General features: G+C 38.4%; 1 protein-coding gene across 1 annotated transcript; it reads right to left on the bottom strand.

Annotated features, from left to right (window-relative positions):
• Positions 1 to 435: 435 nt before the first annotated feature.
• On the bottom strand, positions 436 to 12,910 carry LOC144251372 (cadherin-19-like). The gene is made up of 2 exons (XM_077794343.1): positions 12,886 to 12,910; positions 436 to 926 (listed from the first exon to the last, which is right to left on the bottom strand). The coding sequence occupies exons 1-2, from the start codon at positions 12,908 to 12,910 to the stop codon at positions 436 to 438; spliced, it is 516 nt and encodes a 171-aa protein (XP_077650469.1).
• Between the last annotated feature and the right edge of the window lie 1,824 nt (positions 12,911 to 14,734).

Below are 14,734 nucleotides of genomic sequence, written 5' to 3'. Positions count from 1 at the left end.
AACATAAATGTTTTTACATGTCTATGTAACCATCAGATTCTCCAGATGATAAATTTTCTCTATATATATCATCAGGAACCTCACTCATCAATCCTTTTTTCTTAATTTGCGGGAATAAAACAATTGAACGAATGAAACAACATTGGAGGGCCTGATTCTCTTTCTCAGGTTAGGCAATTAAACACTTTGAGAATTTGCCCTGGATATAATGGATCTTATGAGGAACATTGCAGTCATGAGGTGGCACTGGCTTGCACTAGCAATTGAGGTCTATTAATGTTCATCTCTTCCAACATTTTTCTTTAAGGACAATGTACTCAAGGACATCGGAAAACTACAAACTCAGGCTCACCACGCTGCAGAAAGCCAGACCACACAACGCATTTTGCTCAAATGGGCATTAACACTTTGGGGATTTTTTTATGGTAAAAAGTCCTAATTGTTGGAGTGCTCTGCAGAACCAAACATACATGCTAATCTTTTAAATCGAGGTCCCAGCTCATTAAGGTAATCAAAATTTTCATCCTGGTAGGTGTCAGTTGACCCTAAGGAGCTCAGGGAGCCGGCCAAGGACCCCAGGCCCTCGAAGGCATAGGTCTGAAGGGAGTCAAAGGGTGGGGCGCAGGGGTCCGAGTCCGCCTCCTCCAGCTTCTCCAGGATGAATTTCCTGAAGAGGGCGCTGTCGGGGCCCATCTGCAGAGACTGCCTGTAGAGGCTCCAGATCTCCGCGGAGGTAGTCTTCGGAGCCCTGCATTGCCGCATCACCGCGGTGCTTCTGAGCTCGGCGATGTCGAAGGCCTGTGTGTCTTCTTCTCCACCTCCTTCATCATCGTAGCAGAAGATATTCTCTCCCAAGACGTCCCCTTTCTCAGGAAAGAGGATCTGCTTTCTTTGTTGTCTTAGAGCCAACATCAAAAATATAAACCCTGATGAAGAATATGTATCAGAATATGAATTAACACACACAGAGCATAATGAACTCCACAATCCTGAGCTTGTTACAAGCTCCAGACCCAACCTTGATTTTGAAGATAACGTGACAGAAAGTAATTTAAAACTGGACTTGCAAAATGACATAAGGAAGAAGATAACAAACATTCTGGCTGATGACATAGAGGGAAAACACTGTGAAAACACGTTGAACTGTTTTCTGTGAACAATTTAGAATTCAAATTTTACTTTTCTCAAATATTAAAATGGAACCAAGTAGATTAATAGAGCATTTTTCCAATCTGAATACACTTGGCAAACTTAGTGACCAATGAGTCCGGTTAAAGTAAGTTCAGAACAGGACAGTTTGATATTCCACATTAAGGGGACATTCTGTGACATGATTATTTTCTAATTTAGTATTTAATGACCACAAAATATATGTCACTTTCTTCTAAAAATTTATATTTATTGATTGATTTAATTCTTATTAAATTCACATATATGTTATATCCCTTTAAGATGAGAAAAGTAAAACCTAAAAGCATTTAAATCACATCCCCAGAAAGACCCAGCTAGGAGACAAAAAGGTCATCTTCAAATTAAGAAAGTTGTTTCAGAGCCTGGGCCCCATGATACCACATTAATTTCAGAAACTCCAAACTATCTTGCATTTGAAGCATAATACTGGTTTGTGCAGATCAATATTTATTACACAAAATAGTTTTAGCAAAATGTAGAAACAGAACAATTTCAGAACATTTTTTTTATTGATTGTTCCAAACATTACAGAGCTCTTGAGAAATCATCTTTCATACAAGAAAAACTGTGTGTGCATATGCAGGTGCATGCTTGTGTGTGAGTGTGTGTGTCTGTGTGTGTGTGTGTGTGCACATCTAAGCTAACTAACCTTTCTACATCCTTGGATTTACATATATTTTCAGCACATCAGGGATAGGATTTGAAACATATATGAAGGGATGTTAGAATTTTCACAAAGATAAATATATCGTTACTATTTTATACAAAAAGAAAACAGTGAGGAGTCTCAGGTTAGTAAAATTAGAAATTAAAGATGAGGCATCATAACTGATATCAGAAAATAAAGGATAATAAAACATACTGTAAACTATCACAGACCAAGTAATTGGAATTAATAGATAAATTCCTAAAAATATATAGCTATCAACACTGTGCCAAGGAGAAACTGGAAATCAGGACAGAACAATAAGTAGTAAGCATATTGAATCAATAATCAACATGTATATTAAAGTCTAGGACCTCATGGTTTCAATGCTGAATTCTACTGAACAACTGAAGAAGTAATTCCAGTACATCTCAAAATCTTCTGAAAAATTAGGAGAGGGAATACTTCCAGATTCATTTTATGAGGCTAATAACCCTTTTTGATACTGAATCCAGACAAATATACTGCAAGAAAAGAAAACTACAGACCAACATCACTGATGAACATAGATGCAAAAATCCTTTAAAAGGGTTGGGGAAGCAGGGAGGACAGGGAAGGTGGCCATAACCACTGTTACTTCATAAGGTTACTAAGATAAAATTTTGTAACACATTCAGGGCATGAGGACAATTTTCTGGACAACAGAAGTGCCCAATTGTTCTTAGGTATTTTTATATCTTATATTTGTGCAATGCATATGTCAAAACATTTATAAACTGGCATACATACACATAGTCTTAAAATTGAAGGGTCAGTGATCTTAGGTTTGAAATGTGGATTTGCCCACTCTATTTTTCATTTATTCTATTTGGTTTAAAAATTATAATACATTTAGAATAGCAGTTAAACCATACTGCTGTAACATAATTATATATTTATCATGTTACTTTAATAAGTGGAGATATGTTCAGTTCAGCACTACTTACCACATTACCATAATGAAGATCAGAATAACAATTATTACTTCGACCCTGAGTCCCAAGAAAAGCACGAGTTTCTTATCACTGCAGGTCTGTGTATTCCCACTGTTGTCACAGTCACAGACATGTATGGTAAGTGTGTTTGTACTTGTAAGGGATGGGATCCCGTTGTCTGCAATTAAAATGGTTATGAAGAAGTTGGGCTCTTCTTGAAGGCTAAACCCACTTCTATTAGTCAAAATTGTAGCTGTGTTATCTAAAACAAGATACCAAAATTTATCAACAACATAAAATAAATCAATCCATCTTGTGTATTAGAGCCACTACTATAGAGATATGATTAAATAAGTTCAAATAAAAGAGAAATTTTTTGATTAAAAGACAACTTGAAGGTTCCCTGAAAATTAATTAATGCTTTGACATTACCTAATTGTGAAATGAGATGAATTATTTAAATCAGTTCCAAAACGTTTTTGAGAAATATGGAAAATAAAAGCAGAGCAGAGCAAACATTTCTATAGCCACATATGAGCATTTATAGGGGTTACTAGCATTAATTTTATGCAGATTCTACCAGTTTTATTTGGATCAACTGCACTAACACTGCTTTTTCTAACATCTAGAGCCCATTATTTTCATACATCCTAGAAATACATAGATTTTCTATTATATAACTATTAAAGCATGTAATCTCAAATAGTAGGTTTTCTAATTAGAAAAAGGAACTGATTTTACTTTTAGGGAAAGATAATAGTAGGATATCTCATTTTGACTTCACTCATTTTATTTTTAAAATTCAGAGAATCTTCAAACAATTTTTATCTAGAGAAGCCACTCAAAATATTAATGAAAATGGCCAACACATACTCAAAATGTAAAATTGTTTTTCCCCAAGTCCAAAAATATTCTGAATGATGTTTGTCAATGTGATTCTTTGAGTCTTAGATCTATATTTCCTCTGTATTTTTTTTTATTCAGAATAGTTTTGCCATACCTAAGTATGTTCTGAATCCATCAGTCTGCTTTATAAGATGATAGTAAAGTGCAAATAAATGAAATCTTCTTGAAATGCATATGTAGTTAAAACTTTTTCCAAATCATCTTTTCAATGCTAAAAAGATAATGCTCTTGAAGTCCATAAAACCCATGAAATTTATGTACGAGGCAGATTTAAGTGGTGAGAAACGGTTCTCATCTTTTCAATTCAATGTGTTTTATTAACTTTCTTGGGACTACAAACATTAAACCAAACTTGTATTCTTTAGGTTTTGCTATATTTATTTTGCCTCAGTAATATATTTTGAATTATTATAAAGATGTATAAGACATATTATATTTGATACTTGTGGGATTTTTTTCTAAATATATTTGAACTACTTTCACTAAGAATTTGATACAAATAAAATAGAGACATGTGTCTGTGCCCTCTCCCACCAAAGGCACCTCTGAATTGGAGACTAGACCCAGTGGTGGGGAGGAACGGCTCAGGTATCTGTCATAGATATTGTGTGGCTTATATATTTGAGGTAAAAAGAAAGGTTTAAATATAAATCTATATTATGGCCAAATATCTCTTCCTAAAGCAAATTTAAAAGGAGCAGAATGGCCTTCTATAATTAATCCACTTCTACACAAAAGGAAGAGAAATTCTTTTTGTACCCAAAATCCTTCCAGAATATTTTATCCTTTGATTTATAAAATAATTTTGTTTAGAGGGAAAAGAAAAAAAAATAAACGATATTCATATATTTATAACTCCTTATTGATGACTTTAAACATTTGTGAATCAAAAAAAGCTCACCTCACAGTACACTAAGGGTATTTTCTCTTCAGACAAATACTGAAGATTAAGATATGAATGAACAGCAAGGGTTGTGGCTCAGTGGTAGAGCACTTGCCTAGCACTTGTGAGGCCCTGGTTTTGATCCTCAGCACCACATTAAAAATAAATAAGTGAAATAAAAGTATTGTGTCCAACTACAACTAAAAAAATAAATGTAAAATGAAAAAGATAACGAAGGAATCGAGAATCCAGGACTGCAATAAAGTTTGCCGGGTCAGACAGAAAAGAGCTTATAGCCACTGTGACTTTAAAAACCCACCTCTAATTTGAAAAAAATGCAGTGAGAAGGAAGTGTGGCCAGTATTTTCAGAGCTTGACTCTGAGGTGTTTTTTTTTTTTTTTTACTTTTATATTATTACTCTTTTGCTTTATTTCTTGACATTATGATATTAAAAACAGTGTGAAAAACAATGCCTCAAGTTCCATTAAAATAAAAAAGTGATTTATGAAAAATGAGTCAAAAATCATTATGACTGAATGGTGTTACCTTGATTATCTCTGATTGTGAAACTTGAGTTGTTTGTGTCTTCTGCAGAGAGAGTGAAATAAAAGTGGTGGTCTTCTATAGATTCATCTCTGTCTACTGCGCTGATGGTTTGAATCACCTACGAGAAGACAGGGATAGACTTTTATCATTGCTGTATTGATTCAGGGCAATTATCACTGCTATTATTATTTTCAGCTTTTATTAAGTACTTTAGCCAAATAATTAGGGACACTACAGATGGGTAATTGTCAAATCATGGAGAAGATTAAAAATTTTCTTAGGCAACAATAATTTGTATGTTGTGATTTATAAAGAGGGTTATGATTTTATATAATACATTCTCATAAATGGATCATGTGGATTCCAGAAGCTAAATTTGTTGGAAGTTCTTCGAACATTGTTGCTATATTTTGACATCATTTTTACCCTCCTTTCCTACATTTTCCCTTTCCTTCTTTCTTTACTTCCTTCTTTATTCTTACTTCTTCTGAAATCCAGTCATTATGACTTGCTGAATTTATACATTTCCTTTTAATACTGAGTTCAAAACGGGTAGAGTTATTGTCTTACTAAAGTATTTGCTAAAGTAATGAGTTTTTTAATTGATTTGAGGGAATAAGGCATTTAAAGCTTAGGGGCAAAGTATATGATTTCCTTTGACCCATAAAGATTATAAGAAAAGCGTTTTCAATCAAAATATATTCCACTATTTATCTCAGATAATAAAATGATGAAGTAATGCAGATATGAACACATCAGTTCTGAATTAATTCTTTTATTTCAAAACATGAATGTGTCAGTCAAGTAGTTCATTATTGTCAAAAAAAGATATGCTTGTCAAGATAGTATAGTGAGATTGTGATTAATTCTGAAAATTGAAGTAAATTGAGTATAGAAGCTAGTGTTTTAAATTTTCTATAATTAAAGTGCTTTTAACAATGTGTCAGACAAAACCATCTTCAGTTGCATGATGGCAAATACAAATTTATGAAGCTATATTTCAAATAACAGATTTCTCTCTACATGCATGAAGAACATTGTGAGGCTATTGCAATTTGTCTATTTCTCTGCATTCATTTATATTTTTTTCATAACCTCCCTAAGTAAATAATAAATTTGTGATAACTAAATAATACAATAAAAGAAAACATTTTCATTCAATCCATGTTTAAAGTAATAAATGCAAGTGTTGAATCAGGATGGTACTTTAATTTCAAAATATCATATGCTTTTGTATTAGTTGTTTTGTGTAGGTTTTTGTGTAAGGAGAGGACAAGTCCTAACAGTCTCATACTGTGAATCTCAGCTTTACTACTTTCAAGTTTTCTAAGTTTAAAAACTGTAGACATGAACACTTTCAAATTCATCTTTAGGATCCTGTGCTTTAACTTATCAAAGAATTTATTGCCCAATTGGCATATTTCTATTAAGTTTTCTTTGTGAAAACATTCTCTTGTTGATATTTGTACAGGGTGGTGTCCTAAGTGATATTAGTAATCTTATATGAATAGCAAGGTAAGATTGATGGCATACTCTAAAATTGATTTTTATGACATCATTTTTGATGTCACATACACTCTAGATTTTTAGACACCAGATACTTTATCTTATCACCTGATGCTCCATATTGAACACAAAATTTTGAGTATATGGTGAAAATCTCCACTTTGAATATAAAGGCTTAAGAAGACTGCAGAGGCTTTGAATATATTTTGAATTACATTTAAAATACTATCCCAATTATAGTATTAGTAGACCGAGAGGGCAAGGATTCAAAACTCTGTCTCCTTTCAACAAACATAATTACACTTCTATTTGTTTTATAAATTGAGCCTCAAATAAAATATGCTTTATTGGATTCCAGTGCTTTAAAACATAAGAATCCAATCAGTCCATATGAGGAACCATTGATTCAACTGAATTAACCTTGAACACGAGACATGTACACTTTTCATGAAAACAAAAAAATCTCTAACAAAGGACAACACTAAAATTTCTTCACTGAGAATATTCATTTTTCCTTTCAAAATAACATTGAAAAGGACTTTGTGTTAATTTTTCAATAAAATTATAAGAAAATCCTGTTTGTTACATTGCCCAGAGGTCTAAATGATTTACTTACATTGACTAACTTGGGACTCATTTCTGCCCTTCTATATGTATGAGAGAAGCAAAGACAAGTTGAAAAGTTAAGAACATACAACAAGTCACCATGATTAAAAAGACTAGAAATAGAGGCAATCAAATAATTCCAAATTACAACAAATGTCAAGAGCTCATACTTTTAATTTTCTCCTTTCTCTCTGGGTAAAATTTTGCCCCATGTCTTTCTCATATACTACATTCAATTTCCTATCTATAGTACTGTGAACTCTATGATGGAAATATATTGTGCCAGCCTAGAGAGTCTTTTAATAGGGATTCATCAATGGATTCAATGCTATTCTATATATTATTTCACCTAATCTTGCCATAACCCTTTTGAATAAATCCTGTTATTGACCCCATTTAACCTTGAGTTTTATGTAAGGAAAGAGCTGGCTCAGAATGACAATGCAATCTCATTCTCGGATGTTTTGAGATAAGAGATTTACAGGAGGATTATCAGGCACATTGCTCTTTCCCTGGGTTTGCTACTGTCCTTACAGGTAGGATATAAAGTTACTGAAAAAAGAAATGGAACAGAGAAGGTCAACCAGGACATTTCTTATGTAAATGACAGAGACATACAGATAAATGTATAATATAACATTTATAATATACAGAGTAGATATAGACCAAAAATAATGGTTAAAAAGCAAGAAAATAATCTGAGGTTTCCTGTGAAAGACAGGGAAGTATTTTTAGGCCAGAAGTAGAGCAAGTGAACTAATTCTTGAGTAAAACATGAATTAATGGGGAAAGTTTCACCCAGACCAAATGCTAGCCCGTGAAAACCAAGAGGGCAGAGATATAATAGGTAGAAGTAAATGAGATTAACGTTTCTGGGTCAAAGATGGTCTAATATTTGCAGTTTCATAAGTTTCCACTTAATTATTTGATGGAGTAAAAATAGTATTTGGCTCTGAAGATAATCATGGGAAGAAAGATAATCACTGCACTGTGTATTTTTCCAGAGAAGAGGCATATGTAGGACCACTTACTAAAATGTCACTCCTAGCTTCATTATCCTCGTTCGAAAAGAACAAATTTTTTGACAACTACACTAAGAAGCTGCTATTGTCTCCAACAATATATTTGACTCTGTTTCCTTTTCTTGCAGATCAGCTACCAATAAAACCTACTTCTAAAATAAGTCTAGGAGTAAATTGCTAAAGATTATAAAATATAAATTGAATCAATACACAGAAAGTGGTTTGTGAAGTAACGCCAGCGAGCCATTAAGTATGGAGATTCCTTATTGGTTGACTGCTGTATCTAGTTTATGTTAATTAGATAAGCTGTGTTGAATGTATAAATACCGATTTTATCCTACAATAAACGGCTCCTACTCCTGCTGTATCAATGTACACAAGTTGCTCAGCAATGGTGAGGCACTAAGGAACTCAGTGAGACCCTGTCTCTAAATAAAATACAAGAAAGGTCTGGGAATGTGGCTCAGTGGTCAAGTGCCCCTGAGTCCAATCCCTAGTACCAAAAAATAAAAATAAAAATAAAATAAAATAAAATGACCAAGTTTAATTTTCAAAAAAATTATAAAATATTATGCAGTATATGATTCAATACATGCAAAAATGATCCACATGTAAGTACTCATAAAGGTCTATCAGTGCAGTGGGTATATGCGTGTGTGTGTGTGTGTGTGTGTGTATGTGTGTATATATATATATATATTTCTTTGGAGGAGTGGTAATGGGTACAGGGTCTCACTGAGTTGCTTAGGGCCTTGCTAAGTTGCTGAGGCTGGCTTTGAACTCGTGATCCTCCTCTTTCAGAAACCCCACTACCCCCACCGCCCCCAGCAGTGGGATTACAGGTATGCACCACCACTCCCTACCAGAGGGAATATCTTGAAGGCTATGCAATAGAAGCCTTTCCAAAAAGCGGATTTTGATCTTATTGACTTTTCTATTGTTTGGATATTTACAACGAGCTGGTATTACTTGTCTGATGAGAAGTGATTTTAGGAAAAGTTGAGGAAAGTCAAGGACTAATCTTTCCTATGATTCTTGAAAATTCATTTTCAACATTAATGAAAAATTCTTAGTCATTGAATCATTGTCATAGTGGCTTGCCGCCATGGGGTACTCCCTACATGGTGGGCATATTGGATCTGTCATATCTGATGCCCCCTGAGGCCCTGTAAGGAGATACTGTGATCTCTATCTGATAGATGAGAAGTTTAGACCTCAAGGACGTCACACAAATGGCCAAAGTCTCCTGGCCTCAGAGCAGGAACTGTCTGGTTTCAAAGTCTCCCCTGGTTTCCTCCAACCTCTGTGGCTTTCAGGAGACACAGCATAAGAGGAGCTCCTTCAGAGGCCCTGCCCTTGTCCCAGACACTAGGGACATTCTTACATCTGCTTGACACCATGCCCACACTGAAGCTGATATTCACAGGGGCGCTCAGCTGCCTGGACCTTCCTCCAGGGTATTCCAAAGTCAAATTGGCCATGGGCTGTTACCTGGGACACCCGCATCCATTTTCACATACCTGTGCTTACATATGCATATGTGCACACACCGATAGATACTTGCACCCACTCACACACACACACACACACACACCATTTAACACTAGAATCTCAGCTTCTCTGGGAATCAAAATCGATCATGTTAGATAGAACTGGCCCTAGGAACATTTATGAAGAATAATATCACTTCTTTACATTTTCTTATCCTTTCATATTCAGCACATGATGATCCCCACCCTGCGGGCAGGTGATGCAGGTGTGTGACGGTCCCTTGGTGAATGCGATCCATTGTCTCCAGCCTTCCCACTCACATCCTTCAGTGCACTGTGCTTACCGAGGTACCCACGTGGGGTTTAAAAAAAGTGAATCGTGTGCTCAGGATGGATTTCCTCTCGACCTCTGTCTTCCTCTTTTCTGGGTAGCCCACCTCTCCCCTGCATGGTTTTCCACTAGTGACGTACAGGCTGTCCACGCCCTGACCACAGCACTCTCTCTACAAGTTCTGAGGCGACCTTCCCTGCCTTCCCTACTCCCAGCTGCTAGTCCTCTGCCTTCCCCTGGGCCGCCACACAACCACCACCTTCTCTAGGAAAAACTACCTCCCCACTAACACACTGAGGCCAGATCATGGCTTCCAGGGATCTTCCTCATGTAATGTCCCTCAAACCTGTAGCAGCCAAACCCAGGAACTTCTAGTACCAATAGGTGCCACAGAAATCCAGAAGGAAATATTGGAGAGCAAAGGAGACCTTTGGTCCTCTAATGGTAACCATTCTCTCTTGTGATACCCATAATTGTTGTTTCAGGGTTGTGAGGCTAAAGTGAAAGGGCCCAAAGCAGACCACCATCAAATGTCCCCTGCAGGGGCCACCGGGCTTCATGGATCTAAGGCAGAATTGGACACTGACCCATGTCCAGAGCTGGCTGTTGGCCTCTTCCTTGGCCATCTGTCTTCATTGGGATTCTAGAATATGGTTCATTTGCAACTGTCCAATATCAGCAGGGAGTGTGTCCCTACCAGATGTAAAAATCCCCCCTGGGTTTACATCTGATGTTAGTGTCTATGTCTGTGGGTTCCAAATGTCAACCTGAATAGCACACAGAGAAAAGGCCCTCTCAAGATGAATCACAATGATCGAAGAAAAGCCCTGCAACAAGAATGCATGCACCATGGTGAACTCTATGTATACAGGAGTTAGAAGCAAGGAGACAATTTCCAAAAGCAAAAATGGGAAAATTACATAAAATATTTTGAAACAATCATCTTTGGCTACAAGGATCAATAACACGGGAGGCATCACTCCAAGATGAAATGGTTGTTGAACGGTCATCCTTGAAGAAGGGACTGTGAAAAGTTGCAGTGATCTTTGTGCAAAGCTGGGGTTTCTGGAAGAGACTTTTGTGCCTAAGAGCCTCTGTTTCACCACTTCCTGGTGCCCCCCGCTTCTCTGGTTTGGACTTGACTAAAGCAACTCACTCTGATTCACACAGTTCATAAGGGATGCCAATTACCACCCAAGGTGAAGAGACAGAGAGAATGTTACTGCTATATTTTCTCTTGGGGAAAACACAGGATGCTTATTTGCAGGGACTGTTCTCAGGAGCCAGTGTGGGACTCACACAAGTCCACGGAGGAATGCAGGGTGAGAACGTGGAGCTTGAAGGTACATGCAAGGTTGAAACCAAGGTGATGTGCTCTGGACCTTGCAGTCAGAGCTGGGAGTGAGGGGGCAACAGAGGGCCCCTCTTCTGTCTCCCTGCTGTAGAGCTGAACCCTTCTCTAAATACATGCTGGGCAAATAGTCCACGAACTTGTAATGACATGTACTTAATCCAGCCATGACCCAGATTGATTCAGTCTGTATCTTAGATTGTGTGGGATACTGTAGCAAAATGTCACCGGCTGGACAGTTTATAACGCATAGGGACTTATTTCTCATAGTTCCGGAGGCTGGAAAGTTCAAGATCCACTAGTTAGCAGATCTAGTGTCTGGCTGAGTCCTGTTCCATAGATGGAGTCTTCTTGCCATCTCCTCACATGGCAGAAGAGACAGGATGAGTGCCACACTGAGCCTCCCTGGAGCCTTTTTATAAGGAGAATAACATCATTCACCAGGTGGAGCTCCCAAGACCCATCACCTCCTCCCCCAGACCCCATCTCCAGCACCATCCCCTTCAGAGTTAAATTCCAACATATGAATTTGGGTCAGGACACCAACATTTAGACATTAGGGCCTAGATGTGCCAGCGTCAGCTGCGCTCAGCACCCCTGGTGATCGGATAAGGCCACTGGCTTTTCCTTACCTGTGGCCTTCTGTCAAGACCTGTGCAGGTTCCTGCTCCGGTCTGGCCATGGACGACTATCCTTCCCATAGGAGTTACATGTTCTATGGACTCTGGGGCTGGACATGCCTTGTCTTGGGAGGGGTCACACACTAGGATTGTTTCCTATTTTGTGGTGAATTCACAAACACATGATTTCTATCTGAATGTACAGAAAACATTCATCTCACCCACCCATCCACTCCTTGCCCTGGCTGCGGGGACTTGCTCTTACAAGTCCAAAATCTAGCTATGTTTCTTCCTCGGTTTCCACACAACTTAGAGGACAATCTATTTCATGCTCCCTCAGGGCAGGAGACAAGAGGGATCCACAACCCAGCTTCAGTTCAAATTGGTGAAGAGCCGTTTGGTCGGAGCAAACCACACCAGGGACACAGAAGTAAAAGCTAAGAAGCACAGAAGTGACATTGCTGCCCACGATTTGGGTTTCATCCTGGAAATGTGCTTTTTTATGTCTTCTACCTTCTTCACCCTCTTATTTCCTGTTCTTTTCTACTCTAGTATCTATTTTCTGTTTCATTCATTTACTTGTGTCTGAAAAAAAAAATTTTCTCTCTATTCACCTTTCTTCGTAGGTATCCTGTCCCTTGATTCTCTTCTCGATATCAGAGAAACTTTATTCCCAACCTATCAGGTTAGTCTGTGACTGACTGCACGAATGTATTGACATTCACCAAATTAGAGTCATTCCCAAAGTACAACACTTTGAATAGACAGAAACACACACACACACACACACACACACACACACACACACTCACCTCCAGGAATCTCCAACAGCTCCATATTCTACTTCATAATGTTGTTTGGGGTAAAAGTTAGAATCTCCACTGGATCCATCCAAAAACCCAGGCACAATTACAGTGATCATTTGATCATAAATCATAGCTTGTCTGGCCATATATAAATGCATCTGATTCTGAAAAATCCTGAACATGCCCCATTGCTCTGGGTGATGAGGGTCAAGGCCAGGTTCCCAGGAAGAAGATTCATGATAGAAACCAATGATGGCTGCTTTAAGTGCTGGGTGTCTATGGACACAGGCTGCTCTCAGAGGTCTGGGACAGCCCTTCGAGGTCCCTCCTTCCTATTTCAGGAGATACTATGTCAATATCCTCCTGGTCCTGCTAGGACATCAGATTCAATGTGACCACAGAGCATAATAAGAGATTATCTGTTCACTCCAGGGACCCCAAAAAGCAGCTCCTGAAACTCCTGCTAATGTCAAGAGCATAAGTAATAATCATGACTTCATGTAACTACTAGAGCACATTTTTAAATCATTTCAAATGGGAATTTTAAATTAATGTAATGTATTAACTACCTAATACACATTATGCTGGTGTAATTATATAATAATTAATACATAAAGTAGCAATGTTCAATATGGAAACATTCCTGGATGCTTCTGGTACCAAATAATAATAGTCTACTTCTGCTGGCTGAAAAATAAATGTTGAGTTTCTGGATTGAGTCAGCGCCATGGGAGTCAATATCACATCACACAACTGCCTTACCCAGGTCCACGTCGGTATAAAATGAAGATGTGACTGCCTTCCTCCATAAATGGGCATCACTTGGGTCTAACAGGGCACTTACCCAATTATCAGTATCTATAGGAAGGAGGATGAAGATACCGGACCACGCTTAGCGATAACCTGATAATGAGGGGAGAAGGAATTTCACAGACTCTTCTCCCTCTTCATGTGGCAAAATAACCATGCCACACAGTGACAAGTACATAAAATAAAAGGAGAAGTTGACTGTCATTGCTCACATACCTCCTACCTCCATCTGCAGAGACACAGCAGCAAGTTCCTTGGGAATATCTGCAGTCACCCTCCAGAACTGATGGCAGATGGGACCCGAGGGGGCTTGGCAGGGGAAGCCCAAACCAGCTGCTGCAGTGAGGAAGGATTGTGAAGTCCCAGGTGGAGCCAGACCCACACTCTCCACCATGACCTGCCTGCCCCTCTGTGGACTCCTGAGGTGGGAAACCCTCGGGGAGGATGCCTGGTCCTCATGACCACATGTCTGAAGTGTCCCTCTGCAGTTTATTTCAGAGAGTGTCTAACTCCCAGAACCCAAACATATTGTTGGTACTGAAGAAAGAATTTTTCTCCATTGGCCTGTGTAATAGAGTATATTCTCCAAAGATGGCCCCAGGATATATCCAGTCCATGGGTTCACCTGCAATGTGATGGGCAGACCCTCTGGCTGCTTTCTCCAACAGGATGCAGCAGAGGAGATGGCATGTCACTTCTGTGTGTTGTCCTTACCCAGGTAGCAGCCCTCCCTCCCTGTTTTTAGGAAGCCTGGCACTATGCCTTAAGTAAGAGATCATGGTGCTGTGAGTAGTCTGGGCTCCGCTGAGGATGCCACACACAGACGGAGCCACAAGGGGCAGTGCCACCCCACCAGATGTGGGAGGGAGAAGCCAACCTGGAAATGGATCTCCCTGTCCCAGCCAGGTGGAGCAGAGATGAACCCTTCCGCCCAATCCTTTCCAAAGCCAGACCCACAAAAGCTTGAGCTTTAAGCCATTCATTCAGTGTTGAGGTTGCTCATTACTCAGCAGCAGATAACAGAAACAGGTGCCAACATGCACCC

Source organism: Urocitellus parryii (assembly GCF_045843805.1).
Source record: "Urocitellus parryii isolate mUroPar1 chromosome 13 unlocalized genomic scaffold, mUroPar1.hap1 SUPER_13_unloc_13, whole genome shotgun sequence".
In the NCBI taxonomy this organism is placed as follows: Eukaryota; Metazoa; Chordata; class Mammalia; order Rodentia; family Sciuridae; genus Urocitellus; species Urocitellus parryii.
Note: the sequence above shows the minus strand (reverse complement) of the source record. Positions and strands in the feature narration are given on the sequence as shown.